The sequence below is a fragment of the Phocoena phocoena genome, chromosome 12 (genome assembly GCF_963924675.1).
Source record: "Phocoena phocoena chromosome 12, mPhoPho1.1, whole genome shotgun sequence".
NCBI lineage: Eukaryota > Metazoa > Chordata > Mammalia > Artiodactyla > Phocoenidae > Phocoena > Phocoena phocoena.
This window is the reverse complement of record NC_089230.1, coordinates 21,479,663-21,495,331: the sequence shown is the minus strand read 5'-3', so window position 1 is coordinate 21,495,331 and position 15,669 is coordinate 21,479,663. Positions and strand designations below refer to the sequence as shown.

General features: G+C 37.7%; 1 protein-coding gene across 1 annotated transcript in view; it reads left to right on the top strand.

The window, feature by feature from the left end:
• Nucleotides 1-2,299: 2,299 nt before the first annotated feature.
• AIG1 (androgen induced 1) overlaps nucleotides 2,300-15,669 on the top strand; it is a 231,187-nt gene continuing 217,817 nt past the window's right edge. Inside the window, exon 1 of the mRNA XM_065888712.1 lies at nucleotides 2,300-2,440. Coding sequence (XP_065744784.1) covers nucleotides 2,300-2,440 — 141 coding nt within the window. The remainder of the gene's footprint in view (nucleotides 2,441-15,669) is intronic.

The following is a 15,669-nucleotide window of genomic DNA, read 5'->3' as shown; positions in this document are numbered from 1 at the left end:
ATCTTGAGCCCATATATAGACTAAGAACTATTAACAATAATCAAAGAAACACTAATGTATAATAACTAGAAGCTAAAACACGGTCTTAAACTCTTCCCTTGGGAAACAGGTTTTCATGAAACTCAACTGGACAAGGCTATTCTCCTCCATCCGCACTCATTGTGGGGCAGTATGAAAAAGCTAAAAAAGTGACATGCGGATATTTCTTCTGTACAGTGTACAATGAAAAGCAGTATTCTCTAACTCAAATATGGAATCATGTAAAACTTATCAGTGATTAATGTATTATAGTTCATAAAACAGGATAACCTTCCACAGAGTGAAGTTTTAAGTGCAATGCTGTACTGCAATACTTACACTAAGAAAAATGCAGTCTCTGTGTAGGTTAATATTTTTTTCGCAGAGACATGTGAAACATGTCTAAGATGACTAGATATGGTCTAAAAAGCAAAAAGAGCAACCTGGATGTGTTCATAAATAATCAGCAAGATGTTCCAAAAATTGTGGACTGACATTCTCATAAAATATTTGAGTCAATGTTTATGCAAATGTTTCATTTAAAAAAAAAAAAAAGCCCACAAAACTCATTATCTTATTATGGTTAGCAAATCACAAAATAACAAAAGCAAACCATTAGAATAGGTTCAAAACACTTTTTGGATGGTATAATTACTTAAAAAGGAACTGAGTACAGAATAAAATTTTAAATGGCTTTATACGAATATTATTATATTTTTCTAGGATGGGATAGGGAGTCTTATTTATGATTTTCTAAATTGTAAGGTAGGAAGGTATATAAAATTTTAAGGATATCACACGAACTCAAAACTTTACTAAGGACTTAGATCTTCAGTAGATCTACTTTTTAATTTTGCAATCTTATGAACCTGTAGCATGGACACACAATTTTTAAAAATGCACCCAACTTTTACATGAAGATAAAACTAGAAATCATCAATAATGAATAGTTTTATGCTGGTAGAATCTTCTTGGAATTATCTTGATTTGGAGGACATTAACTTCTACTGGCATAATTATGAGACCGATTAGAAAATATCTACTGGGCTTCTTTATTTTGGTTAAGAGATTGGTTGGAAAAATTCAGGAGTTGCTACTTTACCTCTTAACATTGCACTCTGCTTTCCCTGCCCCCTCACTCCACATTCTGTGACTCAAGAGACTATTTTCAGAGGACACCTGTTTTAAATGGACCCACAGGAAATACCTATGTTGTCTTTTCATAATCGGACCCTGCATCTCGTTAGCTGAAATGTGATGCTGCCCACAGAATGAAGCAACTTCAGTGTGACAACATTTACTGGAAGGTGGAGGGAATCCAGTTTATATTTAATTTCCTTCCATTAAGCCCTGGTATTGGAGTGTAGGAAAAAATAAATAAGGAAAACGGCAAAACCAGTTTAACCCTCAAAAGATTAGTATTAAATGACACAAACGGATTTTACATCCAGACTCAGGATGATCTGCTCTTGAACTGAATGTAATCTTGCAGCAGAAACTTACCTGACACTTCTTTCTTTACAACGTTTTATTTATAAACCCCTTGTCCACAGTTCACAGTCGGCCTTGTTATATATTGCTAGGATATTTATAAACCCCCGGTGGAAAAGTGCAGGGCAGCCTACCCACTGGAATAGAATTAATAAGGGGATTTCATAGAGATTAACAGTAGTCTAACACTAAAATTCCAGTTGGGTCCAAAATAAAGCAAGTCACTCGGGGGCCCCGTTTCACGGGTTTGCACCCCCCACGTGCGCGCCTCCACCGGTGCCACTTGGCCAGCAAGTCCCCGAGCTGGACCGTTGGCCCACCCCGGGATCCGCTCCTTCCGGGCGGGTTGCCCGGCCCCCGCGCCCGCTCACCCTGGGCCGCGCTCCCTCTCCGCCCGGCCGCTGCCTCTGGCCGCGGTCCCCGGAACTCGGCGCGCGCTCCCCGAGCCCCGGTCGTCCTCGGAGGCTGCCCACCCGCTCTCGGGGCTCTGAAGGGCTGCCCCGGGCCGGGTCTCCGGGGCCCGCGAAGGCAGCAGCAGAATGACGTAGATGACGAAAGAGCTGACGCCACGCCGCCCACCCCACAGCCGCCGGTGCCCGCACACACCACACCGCCCCGCCCCGCCCGCCCGCGAGGTTGCCCGCGCGCTCGCGGTCGCGCCGGTCCCGCGGGACACGTCCCGCCAGGGCCCCCGCCCGCCCCGCCCGCGGCCGGAGTTCCCACGGCGCCCGCCAGAGCCCTGAGCCGCCAGTCCTCCTCGTCGCCGAGCCCGTCCGGGCCTTTCGCGAACATGGCGCTTGTCCCTTGCCAGGTGCTGCGGGTGGCCATCCTGCTGTCCTACTGCTCTATCCTGTGCAACTACAAGGCCATCGAAATGCCCTCGCACCAGACCTACGGAGGGAGCTGGAAATTCCTGACTTTCATTGATCTGGTAAGGTCGCTCCCCTCCCCCCCCCCGTCCTCCCCTCACTCCGAGCCCGGGTGTGTTTGTGGGTGCGCCGGCACCTGCGCGCGTGCTCCAGCATCCACGCCGGTCCTCGCCTCTTCCCCAGTGACTGCGTCTGAAGGCCAGGCTGCCCCCGCAGCAGCATCTTCTGTAGTACCCAACGTTATCTGGTAGCTGGGGCACGAGTGGAGGTGGGGCGCAGCCAGGTGGTGGGCTCTTTGGAGGGGAACACACACCTGCTTCTAAGAGGTGGCACGGGAAGATTCTCAACTTAGCAACTGGATCGAACGACCTTGGTCATGAGCGGCCTCAGACCCGTTCGCCCCCAAGGTGCTTTCCAGAGCACCCACCGTGGGATCAAGTCGCAGCAGCTGAAGGAAACTGGGTATTGTCGAATTACTTGGTGTTTCCTCTGAAAGGACTGTCCTCCTAACAAAGGAAAGAAGGCTCCTCATAAAGAAGAGAAATCGCCTAATAAAGTTGTCTTCTTTGCATCTGTTTTTGCCCATTGTCAGTAATTTACCTCCAACCTTCCCCCACCCCCAGAAGCATTAGAAGAGAGAGCTTTTCAACACGCATTCACAGTGGACTTTATACTTTCCCTATCTTCCCGTGTAAAAGTTCGCAATAGTTCGCATAAGCAGCTCCTCTGTTGGCACAATGATGGCCTTGGCAGTTGGAGGGTTTTTGTTAGTTTGTTTGTTTTGTTTTTTTTAACAGTTTATCCACTTCTGGCACTGAAAGGGATGGAGAAGTATCACATGAGCATAAAACCCAATAAGGACATGGGGTGGAACCTAGGAACTTCAGGGTGAAAGACTGGCCCAAACATACACTAAAAGATGGGCAAGTATGGACAGAGAATTAAAACAAAAGCGAGGAGTTCTGAGGACTAGAGAAAATGTAGAACCAATTCCTGGATCGCCAGAACTGCCCGTCCAAGGTTATACACAAGGTTGGCTATACAAGCAAGATTGTAATCTCTAATTGTTGACCCTTCATTTTGATGAAGAGAACTTGACACCTGTTTTAAGATACTTCCAAAGGCTTAGGATGCTTCAAAGATAGGCAGTCAGCAGGTTTTTGTATAGAAATACCATTTTAAATTTGTATCATGTTAGATACTTTCAGAGAAGAATTTAAGCCCTTTCCCCCAGCACTTTCCAAACTGGGCACCAAGACTGACCAGGGCATAGAGTGTTTCAGGGGTTTCAATTTTCAGTTCCTCATCTTCCAGCTCTTTCTTGAAACTGATCTGTCTCTGAACACGGGTGTTGCCTGCCAGTTCTCCTTTCTTCTGCCCTGTTCATCCAAGGGACAAACACGTGACAAGGCTCTGTGCTGTATTTATCTGTTCCTTTTAGGATTCAGAAGATAGACAGTTGTCACTAGAACTATCTTCATATTTGATTGAAAAACAAAGACTTATCTTGACAGAAAGTCTTCTTGAGTTGATTGGGTCGTCATTGAGGATTGGCTCTACCTTTTATGTTATGTAGCAGACTTCCGGAGACTGAAACCTGCAGGCCTGAAGTTCTGATAAATATGTATCAGAGTGTTAGAAATCATGTCCCCTTTTCAACTGTTCAAACTTATGTTAAAAATATTTAGATGTTATTTAAAAAATATGTGCATAGATTTTCAGAATTCTTTTACTGGCTATGTGAACAAAATTTCTCTTGGATCACTACCTTATCCCATTTCTCCTGATCTCACTTTGAGCTGGCCCATTTGAGTGTTGTCAAGGAACAGCACTGAGCTGAAATACGGATGGAAACCCCACCAGAACCATAGAAACTATGAACAGTTCTCAGAAGCACCTTTGCATTAGATATAGTTTTGGGGGCGCAGGGGAGGGGATTAGCAGGTGAGAGCAGTAGAAATTGAGGGTATTGTTAACCCATGTGCGAAATGACAACTCACATTGGCATTGCTTACTGTGTGTTATAAAGCAAGACTCACAAGAAACGATGTACCTCTCATAACCTTTGAGGGACGTGAAACTGTAGTAGAGCCAATCTGACTCGGCTTAAACTGTCAGACACTTTATATTTTAGCATTTAGTGGTTGGACCTGCCTATTTTAAGTAATCATGACAAATATATTTTTGTCTCTTTCATATTTAAATTCAGTTTGTATAGGGCCTTCAGCCAATCATTCAAACTTTTTATCTCTGTGGCTTCTGATTAAAATATAACAAATCTTTAATTGAGGGTTCCTGTGAGAAAATATGTCTAGAATATATTCAAAGAAACTCTCGTGCAAAGTGTTATTCTTTTTGTTATTAGAGATTTAGAGTCTTTGGAGCTTAAGCATTGTACAGCTGTTAAAACAACCAGCCTGTGAGTCCCTACTATTGGTATGAAAAGATTAGGCCACTATAATTTACCCATTTAACTTTTCATTTTTCTGTGTTAAAAAAAACTGAATAAATTTTATTACTTAGTGCTTGGGACATTTTTAATGATTCTAAGCTCATTAGAGCAATTTTGCCAGAGGGTTTAGCTTCTCAAAACTTCAGTGAGAAGGCCCTTGTCCTAGCCAACTTGGATCACAGAGAGTCAGGACGTTTATCCTGGTGGCCACAGTCTGATTCCATGATCCATGGCATCAGTGTACCAGAATGTAGCTCAGGAATCTCAGGCGACACGTATCCAGGATCATATGGTTATGTGGCAGGGGCCGTTCCAGCTATATCCATACCTTACTTTGAGTATGAGAGTCATCCCAATAGAATCAGAGCTCATGGTAAAAAGTGAAATGAAAGTTAGTGCATAAGTGAATGAATCTGCATCAGTTGAAGAAAATCCATCAGCTGTGATACTGGTTAAGAAGATACTTGAACATTCGTAACGTTCAGTAACCTTATACTGAACATTATTACTGAACTATTACTGATATATTACTGTTATCAGTAATCTTATACTCTTATTGTTATTCCCCAAGAGCTTCTTTTCCTAGAATTGAAGAACTGTAAAAGAACTAAAAGTGCTTCAGGAAAATTCAAGTAAGTAAATGGAAATGGAATACTGTCTTCACATGATAGGCAGAATAATAGGCTCCCAAAGCATGTCTGCATCCTAATCCCTGGAACCTGTGAGTGTGTTAGGTTACATGGCAAAGTAATTAGAGTTGCTAATCAACTGACCTTCAAATAGGGAGATTTGCTCAGATTATCCATGTTACCCCAAGGTTTCTTAAAAGTGGAGGGAGGCAGGGGAGAAGAGTCAGTTGGAGGAAGATGTAACGGAGGAAGAAAATCCCAGAGAGGTGCAACACGGCTGGCTTTGAAGATGGAGGAAGGGCCCAGGAGTCAAGGAATGTGGGAGGTGTCTCCACGCTGGAAAGGGCGAGGAAATAAATGATCCCTAGAGCCTCCAGAAGGAACATAGCTCTGCTGACACCTTGATTTTAGCCCAGTGAGACCCATTTTGGACTTCTGACCTCCAAAAGTATAAAATAATAAATCTGTTTAAATCACTAAATTTATGCTAATTTGTTGCAGCAGAAATAGAAGACTAGTATACTTGGCTCTAAATCCTGTGACCTAGAAAAGAAACCTTAAATGTTGTTGTACTGATGTGGTGACTCAGCTGGTTCTTTATGTGTATTAGATAACTGGTTAATTTTAGTTTTAACCAGAAACTATGCTGAGGAGACATACATGTGACAACAGGCAATGTGAGAATCTATGAAAATGGAATAACTTTGGAAAAACTAGGCCTTTTCTTTACTGTGAAGTATTTTAGAAATTATCATTGTGAAACATGCCATGCTGGGAGGAATACTCTTAACTGGAAATAAGCTGGAAAGAAAAAACAATTAAACTGACGAATGTTCAAGTATCTTCTTAACCAGTATCACAGCTGATGGATTTTCTTCAAATGATGCGGACTCATTCACTTATGCACTAATCAAATAATTTCCCAAGTTATATAATAATTGTCCCCCAAAATAATAGAAATGAGGAATCAATCAAACCAACATACATAAAGTAAAAGAAAAAAGAAACTGGATGTTGAGGCCTCAAAGTAGTGCTGGAATACATTGGGTGTTAGGAAACATTTGAATAAATGGAACTTTCCAGATGTTCAATGAGTATTCTCTTCTTGTCCTGCTTCCTCCTAAAAACATTTGAAACACTACGGATTTTTTTTTTTTTAAATATATCAACCAGAATTTTATTCAGCTCTATATGGTAGAATGTCTAACACGTGAATAAGAATCAACTTCTTTGAAAAACATGAACTGGACATTTGTTATAAAAAATTAATATTGATTTTGGATTTAAGAAACTGATTTTTAAAGGTTGAAATAGAAATGTGATGATCCCATTTGCTCTAGTTTGTGGTCCTCGCCATTTTGATAGTTACCATGTCTTAGGGCTCCATTATATTCATTATTTCTCCTATACTGACTTTCCATACATGCACAGGCTGAACACCGGTGAGGCCCTACCTCCTCAAAGTGTAGTGTGAGGACCAGCAGTGATCTTATCTGGGGGCCTGGTAGAAATGTGGACCCTCCAGCTCCACCCCAGACCTTCTGAATAAGAATCTACCTGTTAATAAGATCACTAGGTGATTCTTTTTCACATTTTAGTGTGAAAAATGCTGCTCTAGGCCATGCTGTTTTTGTTTTGTAATTTAGCATGGAATAGCTTGTAGGACACAGCCTTCATATATTAATTCTGCCAACTATATTTAAAATATATTTAAACATATTTCAAAATATATTTAATTATGTCACTTTTACTGTGACATAGTTAAAAACATGTTGTAAAAAATTACAACTGTAAAATAAAAGAAAGAGAAAAATATGTATTTGGCACCAAGGGTAAGCTATTCGTTGCAACTGAGAAACAAGTTTGTCTAATCTTTAGGGAAATCAGGTGAAAAAGAATACACATTTGATTGTATTGTCTCTACTGTTGGAATAAAGGAAGCATAACAATTTATCAGGAAAAATACAATTCCTTCCAGGCACTGACTTTGCAAGGTTATTTATCACTCAGCTAGTCATGTAAATGACATCGGGTAGCATAGCAGGTAATGCCTTTGATTGTTTTCTAGCAGATTATCAATAGAAATATTCTTATTGTTGATGTTTTTTATATTATGATTTTATGAAAGCCAAAGGCATGGTCTTCTGTTTTGACTGGGTGAAGGCATTTTTGTAGAGGTTTAAGGTAGTATAATCTGGGTACTTATTTTTGTTATCTAAATCCGTTTTGCAAAAGAATTTTAGAAAACCACAGAGTGAGCAGGATAAATAAGTGTTCAGCTGTTGAAAAGCTTGGGGTGTTCAAAGAGCAGGAAATGGTCAAGTACACCTGGAGGATAGATTTTTTGCTTTTAGACACACTAAGAATTTTTGACCTTTAAAAATGTTTCAAAGGGAGAAAAAACTGCATAAGTATACTAAATGATGCATTTGAGTTTGCCATATTTACTTATATACTTACAATAAAATATTCTTGACTCCATTAAGTGCATGGCTTAATTTTAAATAGGAAATAAAATATCTTGAGAAGAGATTCTGCATACTATTATGTAACTATGATACTTAGCTTTGCCAGTCAAAACCGCAGAGTGCCATGTGAAGGCCAGTGGTTCATTGAGTAGTCTGAACAAAATTAGATTGGTTTGTTTTGGTTTGGTTTTTTCTTTTTTTTTTTTTTTGGATATTATACAAAGAGGGTGAAACTGCAAATTTTTTTTCAGTACAATCAGACTTGACCCTAAAATGCACGTAAACTTTAAGGATTAAATAATGCTTTTTCCTAACCTGGGAGAAGAATTTTGAGTATAATACTTTACACAGAGTCCTCTTCCCCCTCTTTGAAAGTGTTTCTTTTGGAGCAAACATAAAATAGGGGCCTGGTTTTGTCAGAGTCGGGGAAATAGTTGATGATATAATCTCTAATTCCCTTTCTTAGTTGCAAATGTTATTGAAATTACAGAGTCATCTGACCATGTTGAGGTCACTTCTTTTCCCATCTCTGCCATCCCCCATGTCTGGTATAACATTTAACAAAATTGGTAGCTGCTCTTGAGGCTTTCATTTGTTTCTCTGTGTTCCCCTGAAATGTCATATGTTTCTGTGGAAGTGTGAACAATACTACAGTTTTCCATATTGAATCAGATGTTCCTGTGATCCAAGCACACTTGGAAAAATCTTACTGCTTAGGATTCCATAACAACCTAGCTTTCTTTTGCGTCTAGCAGCCTGTGGCTAGACAGTTAAAGGGCCCTTGTCTCACCTGCAGGGTATTCCTGCCAGAGGACAGTGAGTACAGACCCCTCTCTGCATGTGAGAGACCCCTGGGTCAGATCCATCGTGGAGGGCAGCAAGGTATGCAATGTTGCTTTGATAGGCTGGATCAAGACAGGCTAATTAGGAATCACCAGAGAAATTGCTTGAATTCACCAAGTGATAAGAATACTGTCATTTTGAATCTTGAGCAAATGGCATGTGTTCATGACAGTGCTTTAGAAGCATGGAATTCTAAAAAGTCAGTGAAAAAAAAAAGTCAGTGAGACAGTGGTCTAGCCCTTTCAGGTTGACATATTTAGAACTGTCAGGCTGTATTATAACTTAAAATTTTAATTTCAAAAGCAGTACCTAAAATTCCAGAAAATTTGTATAATACTGGAAACCGTAGGGAAGCAAATATATTCCATCTTAAGTGTCCCTAATTTTCAGTGCATCTTAGCATTGAAGTGCTTCAAGATGGTATTTACTTCAGAACTTCATGAACACTCAGAAACACACATAGAGGGAAAGTCCGACTGTGTATATATGCATGTATACATTATATGTATAATGTATGTGTATATATGTGTGTGCACATTTACATATTCAGATTTCAGAAAAATCATATTATTTATAAAAATTATTTTAAAATTATATTTAAATTAAAGGAGATACCAATGTTAGTATTTCGGCATTTGCCTTTTGAGCCATATATGGCCTTTTCTTTGAAACAAAAATTCAATATATACATGTGGTTTGTATAAATTTGTTTTTTACAATTAATATACACCATAATTCACTCTTTTTGGTGTGCAGTTCTGAGTTTTGACGGATGCATAGTAGCCACCACCACAATCACCTAAAAATATTAAAATATTCCCTTGTGCTGTCCCCTTAGAGTCAAACCCTCCCCTGAATCTTAACAGTCACAGGTTTGTTTTCTACCCTTGTAGTTTTGCCTTTTCTACAGCAATATGTAAAGCATACGGGATATAGCGTTTGAGCCTGGCGCTTTTCGTTTAGCATAATACATTTCAGATTCCTCTCTGCTGCTGTGTGTATCCATAATTTGTTCCATTTTAACGCTGAGTAGTATTTTATGGTATTGATGTATCGCTTTGTTGATTCACTCATAAATTGAAGTGCATTTGAGTTTCTCCTAGTTTGGGGTGATTATGAGGAAAGCTACTGTAAACATTTGCATCCAAGTTTTTGTATGAACATGAGTTTTTATTTTTACTGGGAGTGGGATCGCTTGGTTATATGGCAAGTATATGTTTAGCTTGATAAAAAACTGCCAGACTGTTTTCCAGAGTGGTTGTGCCACGTTGCACTGCCATCAGCAATGTATGAGGGTTCCAGTCTCTCTGCGTCCTGTCAGTGTGTGGCATTGTCAATTTTTCTTCTACTTTAGCTATTCTAATAGTTGTGCAGTGGTATTTCATTGTGGTTTTAATTTGCATTTCCCTCATGACTAATGGTATTAAGCCTCTTTTCTTATGCATTCTTATCATACATATATCTTCTTTACGAAGTGCCTGTTCAAATCCTTTGCCCATTTTAAAAAAAGGGTTGTTTTCTTATTGTTAAGCTTTGAGAGTTTTTGTGTATGCTGAATAGAAGTTCTTTGTCAAATACGGGATTTGCAAACATTTTCTCCCTGTCTGGGAGTATCTTTACCTTTTGTTGGTATAGACAGGCCCCAATTTACAATGGTTTGACTTTATGATTTTTCGACTTTTTTGTGGTATGAAAGTGATATACATTCAGTAGAAACTGTACTTCCAGTTTTGAATTTTGATCTCTTCCTGGATTAGTGATATGTGGCACAATATGCTCTTGCAATGCTGGGCAGGGCAGTGAGCCCCAGCTCCCAGTCAGCCATGCGATCAGGAGGGTAAGCAACCAATACACCTACATTCTGTTTTTCACTTTCAGTAGAGAATTTAGTAAATTACATGAGACATTCAACACATTATTATAAAATAGGCCTTGGGTTAGATGATTTTGCCCAACTGTAGGCTAATGTAAGTATTTTGAGCACGTTTAAGGCAGGCTAGGCTAAGCTATGATGTTCAGTAGGTTATGTGTTCAGTGCATTTTTGACTTAGGCAATATTTTCACTTTACCATGAGTTTATCAGGATGTGACACTGTGGTAAATTGAGGATGATCTGTAGTATCTTTTGCAGAGCAAAAGTTTATCATTTTGATGACATCCAATTAATTTTTGATTGGTGTGTAGTGCTATCTCATTGGGGTTATAATTTGCATTTCTCAAATGGCTAATAATCTTGAACATCTTTTCATGTCTTACTTGCCATGTGTATGTCCTCTTCAGTGAAACAAATAGTATTGTTAAATTTTACTTTTTGTTAAATGTTAAATACATTTGATTTTTGCATATTGACCTTATATCCTATGATTTTGCTAATTCACTTATTCATTCTAGGAGCTTTGTTGTGGATTTCATGGAATTTTCTTTTTTTATATAGACAATCATATCATCTACTAATAGAGACAGTTTTCTTCCTTTCTAATTGTCATGGTTTTATTTTTTTTTCATGTGTTGTTGCATTGGTTAAGACTTCTAATATGATACTGAACATAAGTGGTGAGAGTGGATATTCTTGTCATTTCTTTTTTAGGAGGAAACAGTCTTTTGCAAGTAAGTATAATAGTAGCTATAGACTTTTTATGCATATACCCTTTATCAGTTTGAGTACATTTCCTTCTGTTTCTTGTTTACTGAGAAGCTCTTAAAAAAATATCGTAAATGGATGTTGAATTTTGTCAAATGATTTTAACTGCATCTATTGATATGTTCATATGGCTTTTTTTCCCTCTTAATACGGTGAATTACATTGATTGATTTTTGAATATTAAGTCAGTCTTACACTCCTGGGGTGAATGCACTTGGCTGTGGTATATTGTCCTTTTTATATATTGCTTAATTTGATTTGCTAATATTTTGTTGATTTTACCTCTCTGTTAATGAGGAATATTTGTGTGTAGTTTTTTATTTTTCTTCTTTGCCTGACTTTGATATTAGTGTAATGCTAGCCTTATTCCTCCTCAATGTTCTGGAAGAGATTGAGCAGAATTGGTTTTACTTCTTCCTGAAATTTGTGACAGAATTTATAAGTGAAAACCACTGGGCCAGGAGTTTTCTTTGTTGAAAATTCATTTTGGTTGATTTCAAGATATAGGAGTATTCAGCTTATTTCTTTCTTTTTCATTGAGATTTGGTAGTTTATATCTTTCAAAAAGACCCATTTCATCTAATATCAACATTCTTTCCTTATCTTTCTCTTATTGTCTTTAGGGTCTGTGGTGATAATTACATTTCATTCCTGATATTGGGAATCTGTGTCTTATCTCTTTTTTCTTCATCAGTGTGGCTAAGGACTTCTCAATTTTATTTATGTTTTTCAAAGGTCAGCTTTTGGTTTCACTGTTTTTTTCCTATTGTTTTTCTGTTTTCAATTTCATTGATTTCTGTTTTTAAAGTTTATTACTTTCTCCCTTTTGTTTTGGGTTAAACTGGTTCTTCTTTATTAGTTTCTTAACTAATAAATCTGTGGAAACAGATTGTTTATTTATTAAATTGAGTCCTTCCCTTTTAAAACATTTAATACTAAGTACTTCTTTAGTTGCATCTCAAAAGTTTTAATACATTTTATTTTCATTGTCATTCACTTCAAAATATTTTAAAAATTCCTTTGAGTCTTTCTATTTAAAATTATCAAGTCTTTGTTTTTGGAGCAGTTTTAGGTTCACAGCAAAATTGAGGGAAATGTAGAGAGATTTCCCGTATATTCCTTGCCCCCATGAGAGTCTTTCTATTTTACAATGGTTATTTAAACATGTGGGGTTTAATTTACACATTTTTGGCTATATCTGAGATATCTATCATTTGTTTCTAGTTTAAATTCCATTATGATCAGAGATCATTTTCTGCATGATTTCAATTCTTTTAAATTTGTTAAGTTTGTTTTTATGGCTAAAATATGGACTATCATGTTGAATATTTCATGTACACTTGAAAAAAAATGTATTCTTCTCTTGTTAGGTAGAGTGTTCCTTAAATGTCAATTATATTAAGTTAGTGGATAACGTTGATCAGGTCTCCTATATCTTGCTGATTTTCTGTCTGCCTGCTCTCATTAACAGAGAGGAGCATTGAAGTCTCTCTGTAATCGTGTAATTGTGTAAAAGTGTAATTATGGGTTTGTCTATTTCTTGTTTCAGTTTTATCAGTTTTACTTCACATATTTTGGGACATATACATTGTTAAGTACATACACATTTAAGAATGCTATGTATCTTGATGAATTGTTTGTTTTATGATTATAAATATTCTTCTTTTTCCTTGATAAATTTCCTTGTTCCAAAGTCTGCTTTGCTTGATATTAACATAACTTTTCCAGCTTTCTTTTGATTGTATATTTTTTTCATCCTTTTACTTTTATCTTATCTATAGTGTTATATTTAAAGTGGATTGTTTTTTGACATACTGAGTCTTATTTTTAGATTTATTTGATAATCTCTATACTTCAGTAGATACTGTTTACATTTAATTTAATTATTGAAATGGTTGGATTTAGGTCTACCATTTACTATTTGTTTTCTTTTTCTTACCCTTGTTTTGTTCCCTCATTCCCCATTTCCTGCCTTCTTCTGGATTATGTGAGTATTTTTTAGTATTCACTTTAATTTAACTATTGGCTATTTGGATTATCTCTTTGTATCATCATTTTAGTTGCTGTTCTGGGATTATCATATACACACCTCACTTCACACAGTCTAGAGTGAATAGTTTACCACTTCAATTAAAACATACAAACCTTATCAATTTACCCTCCCCACTTTATGTGATAATTGTCATATTAAGTATATCCAAATAACTTGAGAACTCCATAGACAATATTATAAGTTTTGCTATCAAGTCAAATATTTTAAATAACTTCGTAGAGTAAAATAGTCTGTTATATTTACCCAGATATTTACCATTTTTATTGTTCTTCGTTCAGTCCTTGTGTCTATATTTCCCTCTGATATCATTTCCTATAAGCCTGAGAACATTTTTTTAGCATTTCTTTAAGAACAGATCTATTGGCAACAAATTCCTTTAGTTTCCTTAATCAAAGACTTCTGTTTTGCCTTCAGTCCTGAAAGATATTTTCACTGGCTATAAAATTCTGGTTAATAGTTCTTTTATCACTTGAAAGATGTTGTGTCACTGTCATCTGGCCTCTGTGATTTCTGATGAGAAATCTGCAATTATCCAAACCATTGCTCCCTTGAATGTAATGTGTTGTTTTCCTCTGGCTTGCTTTAAGTTTTTTCCCTTTATCTTTAGTTTTGAACAGTTTGATTATGATGTGTCTGGCCCTGTTTTTATGAGTTTATGCTATTAGGGATTTGCTGAACCTCTTGAATCTGCAATCTGATATCTTACACTCAATTTGAGAAGTTTTCAGTCATTGTTTCTTCAGATATTCTTTCTGCACCCATCTATCTCCTTTATCTCTTCTTCTGGGACTCCATTGATATGAATATCAGACCTTTTGATTATTGTCACACAGGTTTCTGAAGACATGGGTTTTTTTTCTTTTTTCAGTCTTTTTTTTCCTCTCTGTTCTTTAGGTTGTATAATTTCTATTGATTTGTCTCCAAATTCACTGACTCTTTCCTTTGTTATCTGCATTCTGCTATTAAGTGCATACAAGGAGTTTTAAAATTTCAGTTTTTGTCTTTTTCAGTTCTAAAATTTCCATTTTCTTCATAGCTTCTACTTCTCAACTAAGCATTTCTTTTATTCTTTTAAACAATGTTCACCTTTTATCTTATGGAGGATCATTGAAGAGCTGTCCTAAAGTCCTTGCCTGATAATTCCAACATCTGGGCCATCTTGGAAGTGGCATTTGTTAATTGTCTTTTTCCTTGAATATTGATCAAATTTCTGGCTCTTTGTATGTCAAGTTATTTTTGAACGTACCCTGAACATTTGGAATATTATGTCGTGAGACTCTGGGTCTTGTTAAAGCCCTTTGGAAAACGTTGACTTGCTTTTCTGTTTGATTGTTTAAGAGGCAATCAATCGAGTAAGTTTCTAACTTCACGTTCTGTCTCATAGTGGTTCTGACGTCAGCTGAATTTTCAAAGATTTTGCAATGCTTTTTGGATCTTACTGGAGCTTACACCAATCAAGGGTTAGTCTAGAACTACGGTAATGTTTTCTATGGTAGTTCAGGTCTTGATGCATTTGCTATGCTTCTTTAGGTTTGTTCTGGGCAGGTCCAAGACTTATGTCAGTTCATAACATAGACTTAGGAGTTGCTTCTTTTCAGCTCTCTTCTCTCCATGATTTCTCCCATACTCTACAGCCCTCAGACACTCTTTCTCTTAGTTTCTCTGGCCAGAAAGATGGAGTTCTCTCAGAATCTGAGCCTCCTATGCTGCCATGCAGTCCTACACAATTGGAACGTCCTTCACAGAGAAGCAGCAAGAGAAAAAATCCTCTGTAAGAAGGCCTTTTCCCAGTTTCTCTGGTTTTTCTTGGGGTTTTAGATACATGTGCTGTTGCCTGTGCAGCTCTGTGACTGGGCCTGGCCTCAGAGCACGGCTGGGAGAGAAATGAAAGGTGAAAAAAAAAGGGATCTCCCCCAAAATCTCCAGCACACAGCAGTCTTTTTCCCATACCTCTGGCAGAGAAGAAGGCATTTCTCCTGGAGTTTTTGCTGTCTGTACTTGCTACACAATGCCAGAATTCAGCTTGCCCTCAAGTCAATTCTAGGGAAAAAAGGAAAATAAAAATTCATGAATCTCACCCATTATGGATCCTTAATTCAAGTTTTCACTTTAATTCCCAATACACCTGGTATGTGTACTTTTCAAAGTCCTTAGGTGGTGGTTTTTTGTATTCTGTTGTGAGTTTTAGTGGGAATGATAGGCTGC